The sequence below is a fragment of the Leucopleurus acutus genome, assembly GCF_964270905.1.
Source record: "Leucopleurus acutus genome assembly, chromosome: 1".
NCBI classification, from domain to species: Eukaryota; Metazoa; Chordata; class Mammalia; order Artiodactyla; family Delphinidae; genus Leucopleurus; species Leucopleurus acutus.
This window is the reverse complement of record NC_139142.1, coordinates 2,248,016-2,270,527: the sequence shown is the minus strand read 5'-3', so window position 1 is coordinate 2,270,527 and position 22,512 is coordinate 2,248,016. Positions and strand designations below refer to the sequence as shown.

The 22,512-nt window shown below is 45.5% G+C and overlaps 1 protein-coding gene across 1 annotated transcript in view; it reads left to right on the top strand.

The window, feature by feature from the left end:
• The window catches only part of TRAF3 (TNF receptor associated factor 3), a 111,217-nt gene that overhangs the window by 61,043 nt on the left and 27,662 nt on the right, over window positions 1–22,512 (top strand). Inside the window, exon 4 of the mRNA XM_082838136.1 lies at window positions 20,767–21,012. Within this exon, the coding sequence (XP_082694262.1) occupies window positions 20,767–21,012 (246 nt within the window). The remainder of the gene's footprint in view (window positions 1–20,766; window positions 21,013–22,512) is intronic.

The window sequence follows — 22,512 nt, the reverse complement described above, 5'->3', positions numbered from 1 at the left end:
TTTCTCGAGGAGTTTGAAAGGAAACACAATACCCTGTGTTTTAATCTCTAATTTGTGATTGAGTGGCATTTTATACTTGAAATTAAGAACTCTTTAATATGTTAGAACATAAAAATGAATATGAAACGGGTTTGAAATGTTTGCATGCAAAGTTAAGATTTAATACCTAGCTATTTTTGATAAATTCATCAGTATCAAGAAAACTGGTATTTAAAATTTTATTCATAATCACAGTACCATTCAATTTCCCCCAGTAGTCTCAATTTTTTTTAGTTTGTTTGAAGCAGGGTCCAAACAATTGCATTTAGCTGATCTGTCTCTTAAGTCTCTGTTAATCAATTGATTGTTCCACCCTATCCCTTTTCTTCCTTGCATTTTTTTTTTTTTTGGAAAATCCGTGCTGGTTGTTCTGTCGTCGGGGGTGTCCCTGTTTTGACTTTTGCCGTTTCCATTGAACACACTCTTCTATCCCGTTATTTCCTGGGAGGTGGTAGGTAGATCTAGAAGTTCAGCTGGCTCAGCCTTTGAGCACGTGCACTCGGAGGTGGTGGTGTGTCCCCTCACCAGGAGGCACTTGGATTCACAGTCATTAGGGGCTGTAAATGATGATAAGTTTCATCCTTTACTCTACCCTTTTTGTTTTGTTTTGTTTTTTTAATTTGGCTGCGTTGAGTCTTTGTTGCTGTGTGCAGGCTTTTTCTAGTTGCGGCAAGTGGGGGCTACTCTTCGTTGCAGTGCGCAGACTTTAGGAGCTCGGGCTCAGTGGTTGCAGCATGTGGGCTCGGTAGTTGTGGCACGCGGGCCCTAGAGCGCACGGGCTTCAGTAGTTGTGACTCATGGGCTCTAGAGCGCAGGCTCAGTAGATGTGGCGCATGGGCTTAGTTGCTCTGCGGCATGTGGGATCTTCCCAGACCAGGGCTCGAACCTGTGTCCCCTGCATTGGCAAGTGGATTCTTAACCACTGTGCCACCAGGGAATTCCCTGCCTTGATTCACTGAAATACTAACTGTTTGGTTAACCTAAGGGACAGTTCAAATAGGAAAGGTAGGACAAATGCCTGATTCTTTCTCTTTATGGGTTCTCAAAATAATGAGATGGTCTCATAGCCGCTCCAAAAGTGACCAGGGATTAAGTATCAGTGTAAACTCCTGAATTTAAATATATGTGGTGTGTTTAATCCATTGCAGTTATTACTCTCATGGATGCTAGGATTGTGCCACTTTTGCCAGTGGAGCCTCTTTAAGTTGACTTCTTGTCCTTTGACGTGACCCGTAGCCTTCCTTTCCTTGGTCTCTGAAATGGTAAGATGTTTCGGATTCGTTTTGTACTTTTTCACCCCAGACCTGGAATTGGCTATTTCTCTAAGCAGCTCTGGTTCCCTCTTGTAGAAAACGGTACCTTGAGACCGCAGACTGGGCACTAGGGATACTCGTTGCTGTAAGGCTGGTTATTGTCCTGGGCCTTTTTGGTGGACAGCCAGGAAATACACTTTTTAATCATGAGTTGATACTGATATTTTTGTTTCAAATTCAGGATTATATGGTTTTTGCTTCTTTGATTCTGTATTGATGTGTCTTTTCTCTTATGCTGAAAATCTTGGTTCCTAACAACATTCACATCATTACTTACTTGTTTTAACCTATAAAATAAACGTGATAGTTTTAAAATAATAATACCAACATATTACCAACCAGTGTATGATTATTGAAAACTGTTTGAGATTTTCTGCAGTTCTTTTTGTCCTCAGGGTAGATCCCTAGGGATGTTCTGCCGAATTGTTAAGTTTTAGCGTCACCTGAGCCAGTTCCTCAGTGTGCCACCAACTTGCTACACAGTTAGATTCATTTATTTTATTTTTATTTTAAGGAATAGCTTCTTTTTAAATTTTGCGTTAGACGTTTATAAAAAATATTTTCATGGTTACAAGTCAAAATAAAGTATTTTCAGAAATCTAGCTTTCATTCCTGATCTTTGTACCCTGTTTCTTCCCTCCTCCACAGTTAACTTTTTTTTTTGTTTTTAGTTTGTCTATTTGTAATATAAGTGTGTGTGTGCGTGTGTGTGTGTGTGTGTATACCTACAGCCCTCTTTCTTAGAAAATGGTAGTATACAGTACAAGCTCTTCTCCATCTTTTAAAAAAAATTTTATTTATTTATTTAGGCTGTGCCAGGTCTTAGTTGCGGCATGTGGGATCTTTAGTTGCAGCATGCGGACTTCTTAGTTGTGGTATGCAAACTCTTAGTTGCACCATGCATGCGGGATCTAGTTCCTGACCAGGGGTTGAACCGAAGGCCCCTGCATTGGGAGTGCGAAGTCTTACCCACTGGACCACCAGGGAAGTCCCTCTCCACCTTTTTTTTTTTTTTTTTAATTTAACAGCATATCATGAGCTCACAGCATAGCAGTAAATAGAGATTCTCCTCATCCTTTTTACAGCTGTATAGTATTCCATCACGTTGGCTGTACTATAGGAAAAAATTAACTTTAAAAAATATGTTGGCATTAATCAGTATATGTTTCTCCTGCATATAAATGTCATCAATTTTGCTCTTTATCCAATTTCAGATTTCTCAGTAATTTTGGGACCTTCCTTGCAAGTGCATCACTTGTCTTGGCCTGGTTTTCCTTATGTGTAAAATGAGAGACTTGGACTAGAAGCTCAAGATGGACTATTTTAGCTGGCAGAGACTGCAGATGAGTAAAATGAACCTGAGAGCATCTCACTAGCGACAGAATGACCACCCCGTAACCAAGGCCACTGTGGTGATGGGGAATTAGGTTGGAGGCCATGGAATCGACAGGTCTTGATGAATGGTTGAGTGTCAGAATCAGGGAGGTGGGGACAGTTCTGCCTTAGGCAGCTGACCAGGTGATGGTGTCACTCCCTGAGATGGGAGCAGGTTGTTTCTGAGTAGGTAGAGAGGTGAGTTGGACAGGAATGGGAAGCACTGAAGATGACAAATTCCATCTGGGCTGTGTTGACCATGAGGCGCCTGTGCAGTGTGACAAAGTTAGAGGGGTCGTCTCAAAGCTCAGTGAGTGTGGGGATCAGAGCCAGAGGCTCATCTGTGCAGGTCTGATTGCCCAGCAGGAGAAAGAAGGGGATCTAGATCAGCACCTGAACAGCTCCTGCCTTTCAACCACAGGTAGGAGTGGGAGAGTCTGCGAAAGAGATGGAGAAGGAGCACAGAGCCAAGAGCCACTGATTTTTTAATTCCCATGTTGTATTCTAAAAGTGGTTTAAATGTTGTAATCCACTCCTAAATGTGGCCATGTTTTATGCTTTTCACTCATATTTCCCAGTAAAGTCAATGCTCCAGGAAAATGAACCTTATCACACAACCTGCAGCCCAGGAGCCTCCAGGCCGGGCGTGGCCTCAGGGCAGCATCCACTTGGAAAGGTGCGCGACCCCTCTTAGTTGCTTGTCAGGTGGACGGAGCCCTCAGCTCTTCTCCCGCCTTCCTGTCCAGATGGCAGGACTCTGGCCCTTGGCCAGGAGAGGCACAGCCTTTTTGTACATAGTCAGAGTTGAATGAATGATTTTTTGAAAATCCTAAGTCATTTGAACCAAGCGCTGTTGGCACTCAAATAGCTATTGTTTTCCTAAAGGAAAGGCCAAGTTTTATACTGTGGTTTTAATCAGCTTCTTTTCCAGCTGCATGCCTGTGTCCGTCTGTCTCTCTCCCTCTCTCTGTCTCCGATGTGGGGCTTTTCATCTGTGATTATGAGATGCCTATTTGTTTGGATAAGCATCTAGTCTCCCCTTGTCTTTGCTTTCCCAGCGAGTTAGCCACGCGCTCGCTCCCTCGGCAGAGTGTTTGGCATCAGGTATCACGAGAAGAGCCAGTGTGCTGAAATGTTTGCAGAAATATGGATTGCCAGGACACTTTTTTTATCAGCAGGGCACACCTGTCTGTCTGTCGTTTTCTCCCTTCTCCCTTTATTGGCATCGCTTGGATGATGTTTTTAATTTCCCTCCTGGGCTTGATGTTGAGCTTGTTCTTCTGCATCTTTGTTGTGTTTAGTACTTTCTTGCTGGCAGGAGCCATTTTCTTTGTTTATCTGATGCTTCCCTTTTTTGGTTTTCCCCGGGCTTTCCAGTTCTTGGAACACCCTTTTGTCAGCAGATGTACATTTGTTTCCAGTTTCTAATCTCCAAGTAAAATGTAGCTCAACTTAAATCACGAAAGTAGGGAACGTAAAATAAATCATTAGGGTAATGAAGGCATAGAGGAAAGTGAAAGGAATCTAGTCCAATTATTTGCTGTATTTCCAAGTACAGATATGCCTCAACTGTGAGAGAAGGACTTCCTGAGTAGCTGGCTAGAAACTAGAATTTTATGAAACGAATTTCTCAAATAGAGACTTTTTTCATTTGGGTAAAAATATGGCCTCAAAATACAGTAAATCCCTACCTAAACATGTAGCAAACAGTAAATAATATAATAATAGAGTAATTACTCTACTGGAAGCTGCAGAATCAGAATTCTAGAACTGAGTACGCTAGACTCTGTGACAGGCCCTGGTCCGTGGTGCAGGCCCAGGACACCAGCTCCGAGGCCACTGCTTCCTGGGGCTTCTGGTCTTGCCTCCTGTTCGGTTCCTCAGAGCACACTGACTCGGGTGCTGTTCCTTGGTCGCATACTTTCCCTTCACTGTAGCTTCCTTTGCACTCTCTTTGCCTAGTGTATCTGTTGTTACTATTCAGCAGAACATTTTTCTTTATGTGTGTGGAAGCAGACATCCTCTTTCCAAACCTGATGCTAGAATGAGGGTGGGAAAGTGAGATATTGGCAGTGGCCCAGGGTGCTAACCAGAGGCATGTGTGTCCAGTCTGTGGGTGCCGTAACCTCTGAGCTGCTTCTGCAATCAGGCTGTTAAACATTTAGTCTGTTGTAGGTCCCTAAAAGTTGCCCCCTCCACCATCTCCTTAAGGCATTTGACTGAGTTCGCATAGTTTTTCTTCATCAACACAATCATTATTATAAATATTGTAGAATTTCATTAACCTATAATTGTTACATCTAAACTTTAGGATTAAGGTAGAATTTAACTATTTTTATACCCACATATAAATAAGTGAAATAATGGTATTTATATTTTAATCAAGCAATCTAGTCAAAGGTTTCCACAGTCCCCCATTTTGGAAGCTTCCAAAGATGTGGCTTTGCTTATTTACCGCCCCTTCTGGCGATCGGCCTCCGTGTGGGGCACACGTGTGATTCCTGGCCCACCTCCAGGTTGGTGTGAATGACCAGATGCAGTTGTAGATTAGAAATAACCATCACAGGTATTTTAGGAAAAATTAGCATTTTAATTTTATATGTTTGTTTTAGAGAATTACAATAAGAACCAAGGAACTTTTTTTTTTTTTTTAACAGTGGTTTTTAGTTTGGGGGTCTTTGAACGTGGTATTAGCTCTTGTCACTGCACGTATAGCAGATATTGTTGTTCCGGCCGAGGATCAAGAGGTGGCTGACTCCAGTGGACACTCATTTACCGTCTACACTGGCACTCAGTGGGGTCCATGTTTGGTGTTTGCAGTTTTCCTTTGGCCACTAAGTAGCTTTTCATTGCCTTCTAATAGTTTTACTCCTTTCCACTTCTAATTTTTCTATTAAAATACGTGCGATGATGTCAAATTCTTTGGATCTAAATATGAACAGAATTATATGACATCACGTTTAAATGTGCTCGCCATTTTTTTATGTTGTTACTGCTATTATTATTTTTTGGCTGGAGTTAGTGAGGAGTGGTTATCAGGCTCTGTGATGAAGAAAGAGATTGGAGTGTCTAAGCTCCTTAGACATTTTATTTTTCATTAAAAATTTTTTACAATTTTTTATTATGAAAAAATTCATTATTTAAACCATTCAAAATGTACAGTTCAGTGGTTTTTATTTCGTGTATATTCACAGTGCTATACAGCCATCACCACTGTCTAATTCTAGAACATTTTCATCGCCCCAAACGAAACTCCATACAGTCACTCTGTATGATTCTCCCCTTGCCTCAGCCTCTGACAACCACTTATTTACTTTTCGTCTCTGTGGATTTGCTTGTCCTGGACATTTCACACATATGGAATTATATGATATGTGGCCTTTTGTTTCTGAATTTTGTTACTTAGCATAACAGTTTTCAAGGTTCATTCATGTTGTAACATGTATCAGGACTTCATTTTTTTATGGCTAAATAATAGTACAATGTATAGATACTTATAAATTTTGTTTATCCAGCTGTCTCTTGATGGACATTTGGAATGTTAATATTTTTTGTCTATTACGAATATTGCTGCTGTGAACATTCATGTACAAGTCTTCGTGTAAACATATGTTTTCACTTCTCTTGGGTTTATACGCAAGAGGAGAATTGCTGGGTCATGTGGTAGCTCTGTGTTTAGCTTTCTGAGGAACTGCCAAAGTGTGTTCTGTGGATGATGAACCATTTTATGTTCAGAAATGTTTGAGGGATCCAATTTCTTCATGTCCTCACCAGCACGTAATTTTCCATTTTTTTAAATCACAGCCATCCTGATAGCTGTGAAGTAGTATCTCATGATGGTCAGTTTTTTAAATAATTTTTTAAAGTGACATAAAATTGACAGAACATAAAATTAACCATTTTAAAGATTTTTTGATGTGGACCATTTTTAAAAAGTCTTTATTGAATTTGTTACAGTATTACTTCTGTTTTACGTTTTGGTTTTTTGGCCATGAGGGACGTGGGGTCTTAGCTCCCCGACCAGGGGGATCGAACCCTCACCCCCTGCATTGGAAGGCAAAGTCTTAACCACTGGACCGCCAGGGAAGTCCCAAATTAACCATTTCAGAGTGAACAATTCAGTGGCATATAGTACATTCACAGTGTTGTATAATCACAACCTCTCTATGGTCCCAAACGTTCTCATTCCTCGAAAGGAAACCCCTTACCCGTTGAGCAGGCAGTCCTCATTGTCCTTCTCCTTATCCCCTGGACAGCCGCCAAGCTGCTTTCTGTCTCTGTGGATTTACCTATTCTGTATATTGCAGATAAATGCAGTCATACAGTATGTGTCCTTTTGTTTCTGACATCTTTCACTTAGCATAATGTTTTCCACGTTCATCCATGTTAGAGCCTCTATCATCACTTCATTTCTTTTTATGGCTGAGTAATATTTATCTCATATTTTGTTTACCCATTCATCTGTTGATGGACGTTTGGGTTGTTTCTGTCTTTTGAGTACTGTGAATGGTACTGCTGTAACCATGTGTGTGGGTATGGCTTGAGTACCTGTTTTCAGTTCTTTTGGGTATATACCTAAGAGTGGAATTGCTGGGTCATATGGTAATTTCATGTTTAACTTTTTGAGGAACTGCGAAAATGTTTTCCACAAAAACTGAACCATTTTGTTTCCACCAGCAATATATAAGGTTCTAGTTTCTCCACATCCTCACCAATTCTTGTTATTTTACCTTTTTTAAAAAAAATTATACCCATCCTGGTGGGTTTGAAGTGGTAACTCACCGTGGTTTTGATTTGTATTTCCCTAGTGACGGATGACATTAAACATCTTTTCGTGTGCTTATTGGCTACTTCTGTGTTTTCCTTGGAGAAATGTTTATTCACATCATTTGCCCATTTTTTAATTGTTGTTGAGCTGTCAGAGTTCTTTGTGTATTCTGGCCACTAGACCCCTATCAGATATGTAATTTGCGGAGATTTTCTCCCATTTTTTTGGTTGTCTTTTCTCATTCTTAAAAATTTTTTTTAAATTTGTTTTATTTATTTATTTATTTTTGGCTACATTGGGTCTTCGTTGCTGCGCATGGGCTTTCTCCAGTTGCAGTGAGCGGGGGCTACTCTTCATTTTGGTGCGCGGGCTTCTCATTGTCGTGGCTTCTCTTCTTGCGGAGCACAGGCTCTAGGCACGCGGGCTTCAGTAGCTGAGGCTCGTGGTTTCGGTAGTTGTGGCTCATGGTCTCTAGAGCGCAGGCTAAGTAGTTGTGGTGCTCGGGCTTAGCTGCTCCATGGCAGTGGGGTCTTCCCAGACGAGGGATCGAACCCATGTCCCCTGCATTGGCAGGCGGATTCTTAACTGCTGTGCCATGAGGGAAGCCCCTTTTCTCATTCTTAATAGTGTCCTTTTATGTACAAAAGTTTTCAGATTTGGTGAGGCCACTTTTATCTTACTTTTTCTCTGTTGCTTGTGCTTTTGGTGTCATATCTAAAAATCCTTTGCCAAATTCAGCATCATTAAAATTTACCCCTGTGCTTTCTTCTAAGAGTTTTATGGTGTTAGCTCTTACATTTTAGTTGTTCATCCATTTTGAGTTAGTTTGTGTGTATGGAGTGAGATAGGGTCCAAGTTCATTCTTCTGCCCGGTTACCCAGTTGTTTCAAAGACTGTTTTTTTCCAACTAAATGGTCTTGACATCCTTGTCAAAAATCATTTGGCCATAGATGTATGGGTTTACTTCTGGACTCTCAGTTCTATTCCATTGGTCCACATGCCTGTCCTTATGCTAATATTACACTGTTTTGATTACTGTCATTTTGTAGGCCGTTCTGAAGCAGTAAGTTTGAGGAGTGTGAGTCGTTCAACTTTCTTTTTCTTCTTCAATACGGTTTTGCTCTTTTGCAGTTCCTTGTGAGTTTTAGGATCAGGTTTTTCATTTCTGTAAAAGGAAGGCCACTGGAATTTTAATAGGGATTGCACTGAATCTGTAGATTGCTTTGTGTACTATATTAGTTAGCGTTCTCCAGAGAAACAGAACCAATAAGGGGTGTGTGTGTGTGTGTGTGTGTGTGTGTAGAGATATTTATTATAAGGAATTGGGTCTCACACAATTATGGAGACAGGCAAGTCCCAAGATATGCAGAGTAAGTTGGCAACTAGGAGACCCAGTGGCTTAGTTCCAGTCTGAGTCTGAAGGCCTGAAACCAAGCGAGACAAAGGCATAGTTCCTATCCAAAAGCCAGGCTCAAGATCCAGGAAGAGCTGACATCAGTTTGAGTTTGAAGGCAGGAAAAAAGCCAGTGTCTCAGTTTGAAGACAGGCAGAAAGAATCTTCCTTAATTGAGAGAGGGTCAGCCTTTTTGTTCTGTTCCTATTCAGGCCTTCGACTGAACAGGAAGCTCACCCACATTAGGGAGGGCAATCTGCTTTACTTAGTCTACTAATTTAAATGTTAATCTCATCCAACACTCTCACAGAAACATCCAGAATAATGTTTGACCAAATATCTAGGTACCCTGTGGCCCAGAGAAGTTGACATAAAAAATTAACCATCACAAGTAGTATTGCCATCATAATAATATTATCTTCCAATCCGTGTACATAGATTTGTTTTGGAACAAACAAGTATCTTGCCATTTAATGGTGTGTTCTTTAATTTCTTTCAGCAATTGTGAACACATATTTCCCCTTGTTGGTTAAATTTATTCCTAGGTAATTTATTCATTTGGATGCTATTGTATATGGAATTGCTTTTTAACTTTACTTTTCAGATTGTTTGTTCCTGTTGTATAGAAACACAACTGATGTTTCTTTGTTGGTCTTTGTACCCTGCAACTTTGATGAATTCACTTATTAGTTCTAGTTGCTTTTCTTGAGAATTCTTTGGGATTTTCTAAATATAGGATTATATCATCCATGAACAGAGATGGTTTTATTTCCTTCTTTCTAATTTGGATGGCTTTATTTAGTTTTCTTGCCTAATTGCTCTGGATAGAACTTTCAGAGTATATATTAAATAGCAGTGGTGAAAGCATGCATCCTTCCCTTCTTCCTGATCTTAGTGCAAAAGCCTTCAGTCTTTCACCATTAACTGTGGTGGGTTTTTCATAGATATCCTTTATCATGTCAAGGAAGTTCCTTTTTATTCCTAGTTTTCTAAGGGTTTTTATAATGAGAGGGAGTTCGGTTTTGTCAAATGTTTTTTCTACGCCGACTGAGACGATCATGTAGCTTTTTCCCCTTGCTCTATTTCTGTGATATATTACATTGATTGATTTTTCTTACATTAAACCACTCTTGCTTCCCTGGACAAATCTCACTTGGTTGTGGTGTATAATACGTTTAATATGCTTTGGGGTTTAGTTTTCTAGTATTTTGTTGAGAGTCTCCTTCATTTTTTTTTTTTTTTTTTGGTGGTACACTTGCCTCTCACCGCTGGGGCCTCTCCCGTTGCGGAGCACAGGCTCCGGACGCGCAGGCTCAGCGGCCGTGGCTCACGGGCCCAGCTGCTCCGCGGCATGTGGGACTGGGGCACGAACCCGCGTCCCCTGCATCGGCAGGCGGACTCTCAACCACTGCACCACCAGAGAAGCCCCTCTCCTTCATTTTTGAAACATAGTTTTGTTGGATAGAGGATCCTTAATTGATATTTTTTTCTTTCAGCCCTTCAAATGTATCATCCCATTGTCTTCTGTCCTCCATGGTTTCTGATAAGGTATCAACTGTTAATCTTATTGAGGAAATTCTTTTATGTAAGGAGTCACTTCTCTTGCTGCTTTCAGAATTCTTTCTGTCTTCCATCCATTCAATTATAATGTGTATTAGTGTAGATCTCTTTGAGTTTATCCTGCGTGGAGTTTGTTGAGCTTCCTGGATGTGCAGATTAATATTTTTCATCAAATATGGGAAATTTTTGTCCATTACCTTTTAAAGTATTCTTTCCACCTTTTTCTCTCCCTCCTCTCCTTTCTGGGACTACCATAATGTATATGTTGGTATGATTGATGTTGCCCCACAGGTCTTTAAAGCTCCTTTCATTTTTCTTTATTTTTTCTTCTGTTACTTAGACTGGATAAACTCAACTGTCTTATCTTCAAATCTCAATTGACCTGCCTTCAGGTTCTCTAATTCTTTCTTCTGCCTGCTTGGTTCTCCTGTTGAGCCCCTTTATTGAATTTTTCATTTCTTTTATTGTGCTTTTCAACTCTAGAATCTCCATTTGGTTCCTTTTAAAATTTTCTCTTTATTGATATTTTCTATTTCATGAGACATTGTTCTGATGGGTTTCTTTTTTAATTTCTAAAAAAATATTTATTTATTTATTTGGTTGTGCCAGGTCTTCACAGTGGCAGGTGAGCCCGTTAGTTGCAGCTCACCAGCTCCTTAGTTGCAGCACGTGGGCTCCTTAGTTGAGGCTTGTGGGCTCCTTAGTTGTGGCATGCAGACTCTTAGTTACAGCATGCACATGGGGTCACACCTGGGCCCCCTGCATTGGGAGTGCAGAGTCTTATCCATTGCACCACCAGGGAAGTCCCTGATGGTTTCTTTTACTTCTTTGGACAAAGTTTCCTTTATCTCTTTGAACTCACATAAAATCAATGATTCGAAGTCTTTGTAAGTCTAATGTCTGGGATTCCTCCTAGACAGTTTCTGTTACTTGCTTTTTTTCCTGGGCCACACTTCCTTATTTCTTTGCCTGACTTGTAGTTTTCTTGTTGAAAATGGACATGTTGAATAGTATAATATGGCAAATCTGGAAATTAGGTTCTCCCCAGTATTTGTTGCTGCTTGTTATAGTTATTGTTTGCATAATAACTTCTTGGAGCTAATTTTGTAATAGTATAGTAGTCAGCTAGTAATCAGACAGAGATTTCCTTAAGTGCCTGGAACCAGAATTATCTCTGAGTCTCTTCAGACAGGGTCTGTATGAGTATTGGGGTATGTTTTCAGCGCTCGGCCAGGCAGTGGACAGCTTTGCCTTAGCATTCACTTTCTGCTTGTGCGGAACCTGAAGGTCAGCCAGGGGTGAGACCTTAGAGTCTTCTCAGGCCTTCCCTGAGTGTGCACACAGCCCTGGGCATGTGCTTGGCCTTCTAGAACCCCAGGAACATGCTGGTGCTTCTCAAAGCCCTTATTTCCCAGCATTTCCTGTCAGCCTGTTGGTTTCTCTATCATTTGCCTCAGCTGTGACTGGTTGCCCCAGGCATCAGCAACTAATACATTTGTCTGTAGAGGTTTTCAGTATACACCCCCTGCCCCCTACCAGTAGCTGCCTCAGCGCTGGGAGAGTCCTGAGTTCGGTGAAGTAAAGGCAAGCCATTTGAGCTGGTCTTCTTGGGAGCCACCAGACAGGTCATAACCTACTACTGAAATCCTTTGCAAATGAGATCTGTTCTGCTCCACCCACCCACCCCCAGCCCCCCACCAAGTACCTGTACTGGGATTGCAGACTTTTATCTTCCAGGCCACTACCTCTTGGGGGATGGGACCAGAGTAAGGAAAATGCCACAGAGCTCACTTGTTCTTGCCAAGGCTTCGCTTGATTAAGTGTTCCTCTGAATGTTGCAAGCTTTTGGTTAGTCTTTAGAGTTCCACAAAAGTTGTTTCTGACAGAGTTTGCCAGCTTTTTTCTTGCTTTTATTGAAGGATGGACTTTTGGAATTCCTTACTGAGCCCTTTTCACTGACATCACTCGCTAGTCTGTTCTTTTTTTTTTAATTTATTTTTTGGCTGTATTGGGTCTTCATTGCTGCACGCGGGCTTTCTCTAGTTGTGGCGAGCAGGGGCTACTCTTTATTGCAGTGCACTGGCTTCTCATTGCGGTGGCTTCTCTTATTATGGAGCACGGGCTCTAGGCGCACAGGCTTCAGTAGTTGTGGCACGTGGGCTCAGTAGCTGTGGCTCGCGGGCTTAGTTGCTCCACAGCCTGTGGGATCTTCCCAGACTAGGGCTTGAACCCATGTCCCCTGCATTGGCAGGCAGATTCTTAACCACTGCGCCACCAGGGAAGTCCACTAGTCTGTTCTTAACGTTGTGACCAATTTTGAGTTTGCCTAATTTATGTACACCCCACCTGATTTCTAAAAGGAATTACGATGGCTTACAAAGGTAAACAGTATGAAAGATAAAATAAATTATTATTAATGTTTGTGTGCCTGTTGGTTGGAGGGCATTCTAGTAAAAATTGTGTCCTCCCTGGTTGATGCTGAAAACTTGGGTCCTGCAGATAGAAATTTTGTTTCCTTTGCTGACCTTGAGGTTTTCACCCTCCCTGTTGCATAGATGGGAGGACATCTGAAGCAGGTTCAGCTCAGTGGTCGTCCTTCTGCATGACTTTGTATGTGGTCTTAAGGTGATACACCCATCAGCATCCGACTATAGCAGTGCTCACTGTTGTTGCCTCTGAGCTGATTGTGAAACATTTGCCTCCAAAGGTGGTGTTCCTAAATCCAGAACTCCCTTTTCCTCAGGACACAATAGGTGGGTAATTGTCTTATTTTAAGACATCGTTCCTGTTGCCGTAGTTGTTTTAGGAGGTGATTAGGTGATTCTTACACTTCAAATCAGAACTGACTTCTTGTAGTGACCTTGATCGCTGGCAGTCTGGGATTGTCGGTAAACCTGAGAGTGTTCATTCGTCCACCAGTCCTGGCACCTACCAAGGAGTCAAGCCCCTGCTTGCCTCGGTCCAGCTAAGGCCCACATCAGCGTCTCACTGATACAGAAGGGCGTGGGCCCAGGCCTGCCCACTGGGCCCTGCTCGGGGTCCATCTCTGTCTTGAATAATCTTTTGTTTAGGAAGAATATTTTCCTTGAGCGATATGAGTCTGTTTGACATAGTTGGTGGCACATTTGCTACTTTTATTTGAGCAGAATATCCTTCTGTTGAAAATAATTATGTGGTGGAATCAGAGCTGTTTTCTATTTTGGTTTCCTATATACTAGGTCGTCCCTTTTTCATCAGCATCACCTCGTCCATGAGCTAATCTGAATATTTTTAAAAGGCCGAGATACAGATAAAGATTATCCTTTAAAAGGATACCTTTGACTACATTAAAATTAAGAATCTCTCTTCATTAAAATACATAAATGAAGTCAAGACACAACCTAGGGGAAAAACATATACATATAACTAACAAAAGATTAGCAGTCAGAACATATGAATGACACCTACAAATCAATAGTTTAAAAGACCAATAACCCAATTAAATAGTGCAAAAGAGATGCAATCAGGCATTTCAACAGAAGGAAAATCACAAGTGGCCCATGAGTGTACAAAAAGATGCTAAACCTATTTAATTAACCAGAGTAAGGAAGAAAAGGGACCATCGTACCTGATAGGTTGGCAGAAATTAAGATGTCTGATGATACCCAGTGTTGGTGAGGGAGGGTGTGGGTTAAGAGAAGCTTGTAAGTTGGCCGCGCCTGCACCTTGCTAACCAGCCGTTCCTCTGCACTCTAGACGTAGAGTTCGGGGCAGAGACTGGCAGATTCCTTCTGTAAAGGGCAAGGTGGTAAACGTTCTAGGCTTTGTGGGCAGCGCACAGTCTTGTCACACAGCTGCCTTTGTTTCATTTGTTTGTTCGACTCTTTAAAAATCTAAAAAGCATTTTAAGCTCAAGGGCCTAACAAAATTAGGCTACTGACTATCTTTGACCCATAGGTTATCGTTTGCTGAACCCCAATCCCCTGGTCTAGAGAAACTTAGATGAGATGAGAGCCTCAGAACACACTGTCCATAATAGCAAAAACCGGAAGCAGTGTGGTAAGAAAATAGATAAGTACATCATGGAATATTATACTGCAGTGAAAATGAATGAAGTATGTCTACTATCCACAGCAAACATGGGTAGATGTAATACTGATGGCAGAGGACTACATATGGTATATCATTTTTATGAGGTTAAAAACGGGCAAAAGTATATTGTTTAAGAAGAAAAATATATGCTAGTAAGAAAATTATAAATACGAAGTTCAGGCTGATATTTACTTTTGGAGAGAGGCAGGAGGATAGCTAAGGAAGGAGCACACAGGTAGACGGTGACTGTTAAATGGGCAGTGGGTTCTGGGGTTCTGTTGTTGTATTCTTACCTTGCATGTATGTTGCACATAATCTCTTTTATGTGTCAAGTATCACACAGTACATCTTTTGAAAGGCAGGGAAGGATATCAGCCAGGGAGGTCTTAGATCCCCCCAACCTGTTCTCCATGAAGCGGTACTTTCTGTCCCCGAGTTCGGCTGAGTTGACCACCTGGGAGGGAGGAGGGAGGTGTCTCCACAGCCGATGGGCGGTGGCCACCAGCACAGACTGAAAGAGCTGTGAGAGGACGGCTAGGAGTGGAGCCTGCTTTGTTCTGTGACAGTAGTGAGATCGCCGACCCTGAGTGCATCCTGTTCCTTCCCCATCGATGGTCTCGGCACCCTGCTCAGAAATCAGTTGACCATAAGTGTAAGCGTTTCTCTCTAGACTCTCAGTTCTGTTTCATTGGCCATATATCTGTCCTTACTTCCAGTACCATAGTATCCTGATTAATTTGTAGTAAGTTTTGAAATAAGGAAGTATGAGTCCTCCAACTTTGTTCTTCTTTTTCAGGACTGTTTTTTCTGTTCTGGGTCTCTTGTACTTCCATATGAATTTTAGGTTTAGCTTATTAATTTCTGCAAGAAAAGAAAAACCAGCTAGGATTTTGATAGGGGTTGAGATGAATCTGTAGATCAATGTGAGTAGTATGTTAAGTCTTCCAGTCCGTGAACATGGGGTATCTTTCCGTTATTTACATCTTTAATGTCTTCAATAACGTTTTATGATTTCCAGAGTACACATCGTGCTCTTCTTTGGTCACATTTATTCCTAGATATTTTATTCTTTTTGGTGCTCTTTTAAATGGATTTTCTTAATTTTATTTTTGGATTGTTCATTGCTAGTGTCTGGCAGTACAGCTGGTTTTTATGTATTGACCCTGTATTCTGCGACCTTGCTGAACAAGTGTATTAGTTCGGCTTGTTTTTAGTTGATTCCTTAGTATGTTCTATACACAAGAATATGTCATCTGAAAATAGAAATAGTTTTACTTCTTCCTTTCCAATCTGGATGCCATTTATTTCTCTTTTTCTTGCCTAATTGCTGAGAAGGGGCTTTTCAAAGAGGCTTTGAGCTGTCTGAGATGAGGAAACAGTGCGATCCCATCAGACTTCCTGACCCCAGCTGGTGCAGAGTGTATCTTCTCTGTATAGTGCTGCAGAGTTTGTAGAGGGATCCTCTGTATAATATATCAGTGACGCCTGGTAATGCCATGAGAATTAGGGGTAGTAATTCTTTTTCACGGGGACAGAAAAAGTGAGGCCCAGAGGACAAAAGCTGTGCCCAAGGACCTGCCTCAGGGAAGGGGCACCAGGCCGTCCTTCCCACCCAGACCCCTCAGGGCCGGATGCCCTGCCTGTCCGGCTCCTTCCCCAGAGCCCCCCGTTCCCGGTTGCCCTCCACAACCAGCTAACGGTGCTGTGTCTGCCTGCCCTCCTTCTCTCCTCCTCTGCTAGAATTGGAATCATACCACAAATCCCACTCAGGAACCCCCCATCTCCCCCAGACAGAGGGGCTAGCCTCCTGTTCTGAAGGCCCACAGCCCTTTGTAACCTCTCAGGTGGCGTTTCTCGGCGTCTGCCGCCGCTCGCACCTTTTAACCCTGGAGTGCTCACCTTCCTCACGACTCCCGCAGAGGCCCCTAAGGGTGGGACAGTCTCCTTCATCCCCACGCCCCGCACGCGGGGCACAGAGCTGTGTGCGCTGTAGGTGCCCGGCGCTCTGTTGGAATAGAACGTGGCTGCTTTGGCAAACCCCTGCAGAGCTGCTCGCCTGAGGAAGGGCTCTCCCACTCGTGGAGGCGGCCGGCGGCTGTGCCCTCCAGCGTGGCGTGGCGGTGCCTGCCGACAGCTCTGCAGAAGAACCTGAGACGTGCTCACCAGCAAGGCCAGCAGCGCCCTCCAGAAAACCCGGCTGTGGCCGAAGCAAAGTCGGGAGCATCAGTGCTTGAGTGAAAGGAGCTACTGTCCTCGAAAATAATGTTCATTAGTTTACTAGCCATTGGAGGGAGTATACAGTGGACAGCCTTTTTAGAAAGATGTTTGGTAGTGATTTTATATATATATATATATACACACACACACACACACACACACACACTGTTTTATTAATTTATTTTTGGCTGCGTTGGGTCTTTGTTGCTGTGCACGGGCTTTCTCTAGTTGCGGCGAACAGGCTTCTCATTGCGGTGGCTTCTCTCGTTGCGGAGCACGGGCTCTAGGCACGCGGGCTTCAGTAGTTGCAGCATGCAGGCTCAGTAGTTGTGGTTCGCAGGCTCTGGAGCACAGGCTCAGTAGTTGTGGCGCACGGACTTCGTTGCTTTGTGGCATGCGGGATCTTCCCGGACCAGGACTCAAACCCGTGTTCCCTGCAGGCGGATTCTGCAGGCGGATTCTTAACCACTGCACCACCAGGGAAATCCCAAGCAGTGATTATGTATTTTAAAACGCACATCATCTTTGACCCAGCAGTTGGGTTGCTGTGTGCTTGCCTAGATGTACAAAGATGCATTCAGGAGTGCTCACTGCAGTTTGTTTATAATATAAACCAAACCCAGCCTAGCTCGCCGTGAGTAGGGCTGGTAAACCATGCAGTGGAGTGCTGTGCAGCCCTTCACGGTAACGAGGCGCATCTTTACATGCTGATGTGGAAAAGTGCCCAGGATACACTGTAGGTGCCGAGGGAAGAGCTGTAGGTTAGTTTGCGTGTACAGCACAGCTGGTGAGAGACACGTTTTCCTCTGTGTGCATTCGCTGTTTTTGGACACCTGCACAGTCGCACTGAACACCCAGGGGAGCGTCTGCCTCTGGGTGGTTGCAGTCCCGGAATCTGGTACTTACTCTTTACACATTACCCCCGTGTCTAGTTGTTGTTTTCTCTGTGAGCGGGTGCTGTTGTTACAAAGAAATCTTACTGTCCCCTCATGTGTCAGGCACTGCCCACAGCATCAGGCATATCCACTTTTGGTTGTTTTTTTTTTGTTTTTTTGTTTTTTTTTTTCGGTACGCGGGCCTCTCACTGCTGTGGCCTCTCCCGCTGCGGAGCACAGGCTCCGGACGCGCAGGCTCAGCGGCCATGGTTCACGGGCCCAGCCGCTCTGCGGCATGTGGGATCTTCCCGGACCGGGGCATGAACCCGCGTCCCCTGCATCGGCAGGCGGACTCTCAACCACTGCGCCACCAGGGAAGCCCTCCACTTTTGGTTTTAGTCTTACATTTTAAAGTGTATGACACTATGTATAAATGTCACAAATTAACCAAACCCAAATGGAACCAACCATCTTAAACTGTTACTTGGTAATATTCTTGGTTAGATTTTAAATTGAAATATAATTCACATACCATAAAATTCACCCCTTTAAAGTGTCCAGTTCAGTGGTTTCTAGTGTATTCACAGAAGGTGCCGTCGTCCCCAGTATCCAATTCCGGAACACTTTGGTCACCCCAAGCAGCCCTGTTCCCATTCGTAGTTGCACCGACTGCCCCAGCCCCTGGCAACCGTGCATCTACTTGTGTCTCTGTGGATTTGCCTGTTCTGGACGTTTCACGTTTAGATAGTTTTCTCCGTCCTTACTTGTGAATATTAGGTAAAGGAGGTCTGGTATTTTTCTTGTCCGTGCTGTCTAAGCACTGTAGGGCCTCTTTCCCTCCTTCCCCAAAGGCTCGTTCTCCAGCCAGCAGCTTAGCTCAGGAGTGGGCCGTGCATGGGCCAGGATGCGGGACCCTGAGCAGGACTGTGAGAGGCCCCTGGGGCCCGCTGCAGAGCTACCCACGTCAGCGCCTCACATTCCAGGTGAGTCCTGGCACACCTGCTGGCCGCAGGCTGTGCTCTGCCATTCAGGACAGGCTGCTGTGACGTTCTCCTTATGTTCTTGGGATGCTTGCATCCGTTCGCTTATCTTAAGCAGCCTATAAAACCAAGGATCTAAAACTATATTCTTCATTTGTCTATACAGAGTATGACATGTTACAGGTAAAGGAACATTTATCATTTGTCATTAACTTGATCTTGAGGTAATTGTCTCTCATATTTGAACTAGGAATTCACCTCCAAAGAATCAAACATTTCTCACTAAAAACTTTATTGAACACAAGGCTTCTTTACGCACCATAGGATAAAATACTAAACCAAAGTTGCAAGTAGCTTATAATCTAAGCAAGGTATAAAACTGTGAGATCAGATGTGAAATCTGAAGAGTTTTCTTTTCCTGTTTTTTTTTTTTTTTCTGGTTTCACAGAAACACAGTTTGGTATGAGTGGCTCAGACCTCACCTTTCCCTCTATTTGTTAACTCAACAAATGTGTGTTTTTGAGTTGAGATAAGATGAGAACCTTCCACCCATCAGACACTAGCGATTCCAGGTGCCTGGTGTTTGTCAGTCAGCAGAACAGATCCAAACCCACGTTGCTGGGGAGCTTGCGTCCTGCCACAGGGAGATAGGCAGTGAATAAACCATAAACGAGCAGTCTTAGGAGGACGGACCAAGGGGTGGGGTGTGGGGGCTGACCAGGGTGGGCCTCCCTGAGGAGGTGGGAGGGGTGTTCCCGGCGGGGAGCTGTGGAGCCAGGGTCAGCCTCTGCAGAAGGGCAGGGGGGCGGCCAGTGGCAGCAGGTCGGCTCCTGGTTGACCCTTTTCCCTGACGGGCACCTTCCTACTTAGCATCTTGATGAACAGGATTCTAATCAACAAGTTGGTGAGCAAAGGGTTGCTGGCCTTTTGGGGTCATTTTGAAATCATCTTTGTTTTGGTTTCACAAATAGATTTCATAGGAGGCTCCCACACTTTGCACGATAATGTGCTATTTTGTTAAAAGTAACCCAAGTGTGGCTGGAACACCAGGTCATTTACGTGTCACATGTACTGCTGCCTGTGTGGTTCCTACACATCCCAGCTACGAAACGTTCGTTCCCTCAGCCCCAGGGAGAGGCAGGAAGAGGTGGCGTGAGGAATGAGGCTGGGGGAGCTGGGCTCTGCCCGCAGCCCGCCTGGGCACCCTGGGGTCTAGGGTGGGGTGCGCCCTGGTTCCCGCAGAACCCGAGTCTGCGGCCCGGCCGGGCCCGGCTGGCGAGGAGCCTCAGGCTGAGGAGGGCAGGGTGGGGACGCAGGCGGATGCCCACAACCTTGTGAGGAGAAGGAATTTGGCCCTTATTTTTGTCAGCAGCAGAAATAGATGAATTGAGCAGAAGCACAGCGCAGTCTTGAGAGGCCTGGTGAGCTGTGAAAGAACCTTCTCTGCAGGGCCACCAGGTGCGCTGCTGCCGAGGCTGCTGGGCCTGGGGTCTTTGTGGCTGGTCTCCAGGCACCCCCTACTTTGCCTGGCGACGGGGACTCGCAGGTGGGGACCAGCCAGCCACCTGTGCGCTCCCAGAAGGCAGAGGGCGCGGAGACCCAGCCCGGCGTCCCCTCCACTGGCCCACCCCGGGCACGGGGTCCCCGCAAACCCAGGAAGCACCTCCCAAGGCTGCAGGGCATGGGCTCGGTGCAGGGGCCTGGGTGGGTGCCGCCCCTGGGGCGGGCAGAGTGCGAAGGACCCCCGAGGGAGGCACCATCGCTGGTGAGAGGAGCAGGTCCGGCCTTGGGCTCCGCGGTGACACTGCCCTGGGTCGGGTCGCATCACCTGGCAGCGCAGCGAGGCTCACAAGGAAATGAAATCGGCTGAGAGCAGCTGCGGCTCCAGCCAGGACATCAGAATGATGCATAGAATTTAAAGTTACGGCAGAGTATCATCTGTATTTTAAGTTAAAGAGCCTTGATAATGCAGTTTGCACCTTGTAGCAGGTCCTTGGGTGGGAGGTGTGTCTGATGGCGGCGTCCTGCTCCGTCAGGTGCTGGAGGCTGGAAGGGCACCCGTGTGTCCTCGAGGCTGAAGGAGAGCGCACGCACTGGCTCTCCCAGGCCTCCCGTCAGCACCCTGTGCCTCCCGGCGTGTGTCTCTGATGGACGCCCCCCCCCCCGCCCCCCGCAGGATGGAGCCGAGTAAAAAGCTGGACGCAGCCGGCACCCTGCCAACCAACCCCCCACTGAAGCTGCACCCCGACCGCGGCGCCGGGCCTGCCGTCCTGGTCCCCGAGCAGGGGGGCTACAAGGAGCGCTTCGTGAAGGCCGTGGAGGACAAGTACAAGTGCGAGAAGTGCCGCCTGGTGCTCTGCAACCCCAAGCAGACCGAGTGCGGACACCGCTTCTGCGAGACCTGCATGGGCGCCCTGCTCAGGTGGGTGCCCCAACGCAGGGGACCGGGGCCCGGCCCGCAGACTCAGGGAGCCCCTCCCCAGCTTCTCCAGCGAGGTCTCGGCCGCGGTGCCCGGGTCTCCATCTGCGTGGCCAAGTATGGGGAGGAGACATCCCATCTGCAAATGACGGTGGGGCCCTTTGGGGCAAGCGCCTGGGGGCTGGGACTGGGGGACAGGGCGATGGGAGGGGTGGGCCAGGCCGAAGCTGAGTAGAATCCAGTGAGTGTCAGGGAATCCGCAGCAGCCCCCACGGGCCTGTCAGCTGGGCATTGATGCCATTTAGAATCGCGGGTGTCAGAGAGGCTGGAGTTTTACAGCAGAGCTAACGTTGGCTGAGAGAGCACCTTCGTTCATCCCACAGTTATTTCCTGAGTGGGGTGCCAGGCACTGTGCTCAGCCTGGGTCCCCAGCAGCGGACAAGGACCGGCAAGGCTGCCCGCTGCTCCTCTAGACCCACCGCTGAGCGCGGCCTCCCTCCCGCACCCTCCTTCGGGTACTTCCCGCCGTGCTCTTATCCACTCGTCCCCAACAGTGAGCTCAGCTTCGCCAGCTTGTGGGTAAAATACTCTTGGTTGGAGCTTAGTGATGGCAGAGCAGGCTCGGAGCACCTGATTTCCCTGCACTCTGGCGCCGCGGAAGCGGCCGGGGGCTGTTGCTCTGCTGGTTTCGGCCCTTCTTTGCTTCTTGAGCTCCTCCTGTTCTGTGTTCTGCAGGTGTCAGGGGATCCCGCCCAGATGCCACTCAGCCCCGGGGTCTGAGGGTGTGAAAAGATCCCCATGATTAAAACAGTTTGGCACAAGCTCCATATTAACGTAGGCTGAACGAGTGAGCTTTTATTTTAAAACGCGTTAATTTCCTCCTGCACCGACCCTCGGCCCTCCTGCCCCTCCGCAGGGCCCCAGTGCACTCGTGCCCACCTGCCCCCTGCTCCTGAAGCCTCTGCTGCCGCTCCCTGGTCTGGACTCCTGGCGCCTTTAGGCTGTCTAGGGCAGGGGCCCTGGCAGTAGGGAGCGCTCAAAATTAGTTTTTATTTTTAATCTCTAGGAGGTGGTTTCCAGGCCCGGGATGGGGTGAGAATCAAGTCCAAAACAGGGCAGCGTGGGAGCAGTGGCTGGTGTCCTGAGTTTGGGGACAAGAATAATGTAGGAGACCAGCGGTTTCTTTAGACAGGGTCAGCTTTAAATCCCCACACTGTTCAAGTCCACGGAATTGCGTCTTCCTTTCAATACGCTGTGAAGGAAATAGCCTGTGGAGAAAGCCCTGACTGTGCTCATAAAGCAGAACCGTTCAGAGGCTTTCCCGATGGCTGTGGACACTCACGCTGAAGAGCCCCTTCACAGAGAGCTGCTTTTGGTTTCTGAAATAAAATCTCACCTTTAATTGAAAGGGACTTTCCAAGAGGGACTGATCTAAGCTGTTCTGCTTAAAAACTTCCTTATGAAGAATTACTATTAAAAAAAGAATTTTAACCCTTTTCTCCT